We start from the raw sequence: 7472 nt of genomic DNA on the forward strand, positions 1-7472 counted from the left end.
AAAGAGGGAAGGGGAGGGGAGGGGAGGAGAGGAGAGAAGAAAACACACAGAGAAGAAAGAAAGGGAGGGAGGGAAGGGAAAGAAAAGAAAAGGAAGGAAGGCTATTTCTTGTCTTCATTCAAGAAAGATGGGAAGTTTTTTGAGTTTTCTTCCTTTAGCAGTGCAGAGTTCAAAGCCAAGGTATCCAGCATGCTAAGCAAGTGCTCTATCACTAAGCTATATCCCCAGGTTGTTTTTTGGTTTTTTTTGTTTTGTCTTTTTACTCTAAACCAAAATCAAACTATAAAAATTTATTCAGTGGAATAGTTAAAAAAAAAAAAACTGCTTCAGGACTTCAGCACTTGCCTGACAAGTACAAGGCCCTGAGTTTGCTCTTCAGTTCTGGGGGGAAAAAAGCTGTAAAAGATTGCTACAAAGCTACATTCTTAATCCCAGCCAGCAGTTAGGAGATGAAGAAGAGGGTCATGAGTTCAAGGCCAATCTAGGTTAAATATAGTGGGACCTGTGCATAAAAAAGCAGTAAAAGCAACAAAAAAAATACCTCAAGTTCTTCACTACTTTTAGACTAAAGAAAATCCTGAAACGCAAGTGGCATTCATTTAAGTGAATCAAACCAAACACCATCATTAATGTTAAGAAGTCATGCTGAGATGAACAATTATGGGGAAGAGGTCAGAAAGAACTCTGTAAGTCACTATGGACGATTTCTGGATTCAGAGTTTAATCAATGTATACAGAAATAGTAGTAACTAAGATTTACCTTTGATGACCACTGGAAGAATTTTGTAAACTATCACTATATAACAAAAAATTGTGAGCAAGAATCCTGAAATGCTTGCACAATGTTTTAAAACATTTTGTAGGCTAGGAGCTGGTGGCTCGCATCTGTAACTCTAGCTACTTAGGAGGCTGAGATCTGAGGATCATGGTTCGAAGCCAGCCCAGGCAGGAAAATCCTTGAGACTTCAACTCCCAATTTGCTACCAGAAAACCGGAAATGGAGCTGTGGCTCTGAGTGCTAAGTAAGTAGAGTGCTAGGCTTGAGCAAAAAAGATCAGGGACAGTGTCCATGCCCTGAGTTCAAGCCCCATAACTGACAAAAAATAATAATTTTTTTTGAAAAACATTGTTTTAAAATATTTGCTCATAGTCATTTCCATTTAAAGATCAGTAAGCTCTCCAAATATTTAATTCCTTCTTATATCAATTTAGGATAGAATGAGGATGGGAAAAGTAAGATAGTATAATAGTAGCAGAAGACTGTGCTCTAAGAATGGTGGTTCAAATGCCAACCTGAGCAGAAAAATCCATGAAGCTCTCATCTGTAAGTAGAAACCACACAAACAACAAAAAGCCAGAAGTAGAGCTGTGGCTCAAGTGATAAGAGTGTCAATCTTGAGCAAAAAGTTAAGGGGACCTGTTCTGGCCCTGAGTTCAAGCCCCAGTACCAAAAGAAAAAGTGATTAAAAGTGCTCTTATCTATAACAGAGAGAGATAAACAAGTGTTTACCTAGCTCATAAAACAAACTCTGAAAAGCTGGGCACCGTGGCTCATAGCTCCCAGCTACTCAGAAGGCTGAGATGTGAGGATCATGGTTTGAAGTCAGTCCAGGCAGGAAAGTCCATGAGACACCCTCTCCAACTAACCAGTAAAAATCTGGAAGTGGATCTGTGGCTAAAGTGGTAGAGTGCTTGTCTTGGGCAAAAAAGCTCAGGGACAGAGCGAGCCTAGGCCTGAGTTCAAGCCCCAGAACCAGCACTAAAACAAACAAACAAAAACAACAACAAGGGCTGGGGATATAGCCTAGTGGCAAGAGTGCCTGCCTCGGATACACGAGGCCCTAGGTTCGATTCCCCAGCACCACATATGCAGAAAACGGCCAGAAGCGGCGCTGTGGCTCAAGTGGCAGAGTGCTAGCCTTGAGCGGGAAGAAGCCAGGGACAGTGCTCAGGCCCTGAGTCCAAGGCCCAGGACTGGCCAAAAAAAAAAAAAAAAACAACAACAACAACAAAACCCCCGCATATGAAAAAAAGCACACTATGAATATGTCTTACAAAATATACCTAAAAGGGTAAAAAATGAGATCACTTAATCGCTTAACAGACTTATGAATTGCTAATTTTCTACTAATATTTAAGAGAATTTCCTTGACAAAAACATGCTTCAAGTTGTTCTATGACTTAGTATTCACTTTCTATCCAAACTGGTAATCCATGCAAAAGTTCAAGTGGTGACTAGTGTTGAGAAATTCACAGTGTAACCTATACACACAGGTAGCTGGCTACAGAAAAGGGATGTCAAAATTTTAATTTTCTCCTTACCTGGTTTTAAGTGCCCACCCCTTATGCAGGGGAAACTTACTTGAGTTAAGAGACATCTTCCCTTGCCTATTATAAACATATCATCCACCTAATTTGTGGTGCCAAATCTACATTCACACTCCAAGAGCCAACTGTTTTCTCAAAATCATATAAAATGACCAGACTCTAATCCTAAATGGAGACAATATAGGATTCCTACAGATGTCTCAGAGTTTCTAGTACTTAAACATTTCCTTAAGAATGGGTATTGAAATCCAAGCTACTCAGGTGGCAGATATAGGGAGACCCATTGGAGAATAGTAAATTAGCAAGAACTCCATCTCAAAAAACAAGCTGGGTTAATCTCATCTACACTCAAGATTAGAGTGAGTGGGGAGAACATGGTTCAAGGCTGGCTTGGGGCAGAAAGCACGGAGACCTTATCAAAACAGTAACTAAAGCCAAAGACCTGAGAATCATGTCCAAATGGAAAGGCATCAGCCCAATAAACATGAAGCCTTGAATTCCAACAGCACCCCACCCCCTTACACATACATAAAAAAGGCAGACTTTGAGTTTTCTTTAGGGTCACCAAGTTATTTTCCACCAGAGTTTCACGGAGAAAAACGACTTACTATGAAGCAGAATCGTTGAGCTGATATTCCCTGGATCTACTGAAGCATGCTTGCACCCCACCATCTCGCCATAATCGTTTAATCACTCCTGCTAGTTCTGAGGTCATGACTCCTTCTTCAGCACTGCCAGCTAAAACAAATAACTGCCGCGCATCATCCTAAGGAACACAGTTGAGAAAGACAGACAAGACAGACAGACAGACAGACAGGTGAGTCTCTGTTTCTTTTACCACCTGCCAGTCTTGTTATGCATACCCATAGTCCTACTGTGTTTGTTTGTTTTTAGTGCTGATACTGGGGCTTGGATTCTGAGCCCTGCACTCTCACTTGTCTTTGTCACTTAAGGCTGATGCTTTAACACCTGCGGCACAGCTTATTTCTGGCTTTTGGGTAACATATTAGAGATAAGAGTCAGACTTCACTGGCTGGGCTTCTTACATGTCCTGCTTTTAAGAAGGTGACCCAAAGGCCTCTGCTAAGGAAGTCTTTCCCCCTTGTCACTCCACTGAAGTCCTAAGTCCTAAGCTGAGAAATCACTTTACTCCCGTTCTCAAAGTCACACTACCATCCTCAGAGAAAATCTCCAGCAAATCTCCATCCTCAAATCTCCATTACTCAATATTACTGACCAAAAAATATTTTATAAATAAAATAACAAACTGAGATTACAAAGCTACAAAGACAGTCCGATGGACAGACAGATAAAGACTTAGATGTCATATCCTTCTAAATATTTATCTTTGTCTCCCCACCTCCCTTTTCAATGCTAGGGATTAAACCCAGGGTTTTTCACACACGAAGCCAAGTCCTCTACCACTGACCTACACACACCCCCAGTCCTCAAAGATTAAAAATTTAAACAAGGGCTGGGGATATGGCCTAGTGGCAAGAGTGCTTGCCTGGTATACATGAGGCCCTGGGTTCAATTCCCCAGCACCATATATACAGAAAATGGCCAGAAGTGGTGCTGTGGCTCAAGTGGCAGAGTGCTAGCCTTGAGCAAAAAGAAACCAGCGACAGTGCTCAGGCTCTGAGTTCAAGCCCCAGGACTGGCAAAACAAAAAACCAGTGGCTCATGCCTCTAATCCTAGCTAGTCTGAGGACTGAAGCTCAACATCAGCCTTGGCAGAAAAGTCTGTAATACTCTTTATTTCTAATTAACCAGCCAAAAGTCAGAACTGGAGGTGTGACTTAAGTAATAGGTGCCGGCTGTGAACCCAGTGAGAGCTAAAGACCTAGAATTCAAGTCCCATACTGGCACATCCTAAACAAACAAATATGCAGGTATTCAAATAACCTCAGTAAGCACTGCTTTCCTAGAATATTATATTTAAATTTTAGAAACCTCAAAATACCACCTATTTTATGCTGTCTCAACACCATATTCTCAGAAAGAAATGCTTTTCCCTTATCAGTTAATCTCTTTTATCAACCTGCTCTTGCTTCCCACAGCTAACCTATAGAAGTCTCTCTTTATAAGAAACTTATTTCTGCCCTAAAGCACATATGTAAAGGGAACTTATTCCAAACCAAAGCTCTATGTTTTTTAATTAACTCTGTAACCAACCATAAAAATGAGGAATAAGAGAGGAATTCTAACTATAAACCCTAACATATAAAATGAAAAAAAAAAAACAAAAAAAACCCCAGCAGCTTTCAAATCTGCATTGGATTTTAACATGCTAGGCACATTCTGAAAAGCTAAGTGACCTTAGTTCAAAGACGACCTAAGGCAAAAAAGACTAACAGCAAAAAAGGCTGGAAATACGGCTCAATCGGTAGAGATCTCACAAGCTCAAGGCCATGTCTTAAGTTCAAGCCCCGATTTTAAAAAAACTTAAAGAACACAATTTGGATAGAGCAATTCTCACAGAAACCTAATATATATCCGTCCACACAACTCAACTTCTGTTCGCTCTGTGTGAGAGAACAGCCCCTTTCACAGGTGGTGGCCCACCTAAGCACTAACCAGGACTGACCCTGCTTAGCTTCTGAGAGCAGGTGAGATCAGATGCACTCAGGCTGGTACAGCCATTGGGGCTGTTCTCCTGGGCAGACTAACATTTTCCCAGACTCATTTTGTGGTAATCCAGTATCTTCTAAAGCTAACTGTTAATATGTCTCAAAACAGCACACAGTGCTTTCTTTGCTACATTTATTTTGTTGTTCCTAAAACATGAGAAATTTGGCTTAACTGCTTCTACTGAATAAAAAAAGGAAATGAAGAGGAAATGAGAAAGACTTACTGCTCTGGCAGCTTCCCCAAAATCAATCTTTAATCGTCCCATGGCTCTTATGATTGCAATGATGGACTGAATAGTATTGCTGTAGACAACTACTTTGTACTGTTTACATTCTTCCTCTGAATAGCCATCCTCATGAATGATTCTTTAAAAACAATAAAACCACAAGTCAATAACTGAAGACCTAAAAATTAAAACAGACTGGACTCTCTTAAACATTTGTAGGAAATCTAGTCTTAAGAAAAGCCATGTTCCAACTTACTTCATTTGTTTCACAATGGTACTTTTGCCAGATTCTCCAGCACCTGAAAGAAAACAAAAGCAAATTTTAATTTCTCTGTAACCAAATATAAAGGTTAAAAAAAAAGAGTGACAACAGCTGTACACTAACAGCAAGGAAATTTTTGGTAAAGCTTTGTGTCTATGTTTCTATCAGGGAAATGATGAGCTTCTCTATTAGAGCATTCTGCTTTCCTTAATTCAACAATGAAGTATAACCTATTGACACTGTTCCAGAGCCTGCTTGATATCATTTGTATAAAACAGGTACATTTAAAGAGACAGTAACATAAACATTTTGAACAACTCACCCTAAAACATGGAACATTGTGAAAATGCAATGATTATTTTTTGGCTTACTGCCTATTCATTTTTATTAATTCTACTGTGGCTGCCTGGCAAGTCTCAAAAGCAATATTCTCAGTGATGAGATTAGGGAGGTTCAAAACTGAAGCAAAAGATGTACTGTCTCTGCTACTTTATATCCTGTAAAGACTATCCTCTTTTTAGTCAACTGGAATCACTTTAACGGTCACAAATATCTAACAGGACTTAAGATTCCTTGACAATCTGCTTGCTGGATCAATTCATTCTCCCACCTTTAAAAATACTTCCAAACACTACCTCCTTTCTCTCCAACATTACATATGCCTCTCTACTTCTAACTCACAGATGACGATCCCATCCAGTCTCCTTTTAAAAGCATTTAGAGAAAAAGATCACATTTTCCCATTACCAAATCTACCCATCTAGATGAATCTCCAATAATATTCTCTAACTTCATTAATAGATGAATTGTTCCTTTCTAGCTTTCTCTCTTTCTCTTTCTTTTTGTGCCAGTACTGGGGCTTGAACTCAGGACCTGGACACTTCCTGAGCTTTTTTGCTCAAGGCTAGCATTCTACCACTTCATTCATAAAGTGTTGTTACCTTAACATCTAGGAAGTACCATGTGTCAGGCTATTCTTAGCACTTTGCTTGTAGTAACTCATTCAATCCTAACAACCTTGGGAGGTAGACATTGTTCTCCTTTAACAGGTGAGGTAAATGAAAAAAATGGGGCTGGGAATGTGGCTTAGCAGTGGCTGTGGATATGGCCTAGTGGCAAGAGTGCTTGCCTCGTATACATGAAGCCCTGGGTTCAATTCCTCAGCACCACATGAACAGAAAAGGCCTGAAGTGGCGCTGTGGCTCAAGTGGTAGAGTGCTAGCTTTGAGCAGAGAGGAAGCCAGGGACAGTGCTCAGGCCCTGAGTCTAAGCCCCAGGACTGGCCTAAATAAATAAATAAACAAACAAACAAATAAATAAATAAAGGAGCTAGCTAATCAATAAAGCTGTATATTACATCCAACTTCTAGTAATAGCTCTTAGGTTTTAAAAAATTTTTAAAGAAAAAAGTAATTTGCCCACAGAATTGAAATTTGTATTTACAGTTTTAGTTTCAGAACTGGTATACTGCTCTCCTACACTAGATCCCTAAATTTAGATCTCTCAAATCTGTTTCTTACCCTGGGGCTGTAGGTGCATATGTAAACCACTCACTCACTGAATCACCTCAAATATCTAAGAGGCATGCAAACCAAGTGCCCCATATTGAGTTCTTCATTCTTCATCCTCATCTCCAAACAAACCTTACTCACTTCCCTCAGTCACCTCATCCCAGCACAGGGCACCAGCATTCTTCCAGTTGCTCAGGTCAAACTGGCAAGTCTCATATGACCAAAAGCAGATACAAGGGGAGCTACAGTGACAATCTATATATTAGGTATTAGTAAAGCTAATTTTTTTTTTAAAGAAAATACTGGTGACTCACACCTGTAATCCTAGCTACTTAGGGAGCTGAGACTTGAGGATCAAAGTTTAAAGCCAGCCCATGCAAAAAAGTCCAAGACATTCTTATCTCCAATTAACCAGCAAAAAGGCGGAAGTGGCACTATGGCTCAAATAGTAGAGCTCTAACCTGGAGGGGATAAAACCAAGTGACAGCATGATGCTCTGAGTCCAAGCTCTACC

The 7472-nt window shown here is 40.1% G+C and overlaps 1 protein-coding gene across 1 annotated transcript in view; it reads right to left on the bottom strand.

Moving 5' to 3' along the window:
• Positions 1 to 7472, bottom strand: part of Gnai3 (G protein subunit alpha i3) — a 38923-nt gene that overhangs the window by 11295 nt on the left and 20156 nt on the right. The window contains exons 2-4 of the mRNA XM_048363148.1: positions 5442 to 5484; positions 5183 to 5324; positions 2937 to 3094 (exon numbers count right to left, since the gene is read on the bottom strand). Of these exons, the coding sequence (XP_048219105.1) occupies positions 2937 to 3094; positions 5183 to 5324; positions 5442 to 5484 (343 nt within the window). The remainder of the gene's footprint in view (positions 1 to 2936; positions 3095 to 5182; positions 5325 to 5441; positions 5485 to 7472) is intronic.

This window comes from Perognathus longimembris, chromosome 15 (genome assembly GCF_023159225.1).
Source record: "Perognathus longimembris pacificus isolate PPM17 chromosome 15, ASM2315922v1, whole genome shotgun sequence".
Taxonomy (NCBI): domain Eukaryota; kingdom Metazoa; phylum Chordata; class Mammalia; order Rodentia; family Heteromyidae; genus Perognathus; species Perognathus longimembris.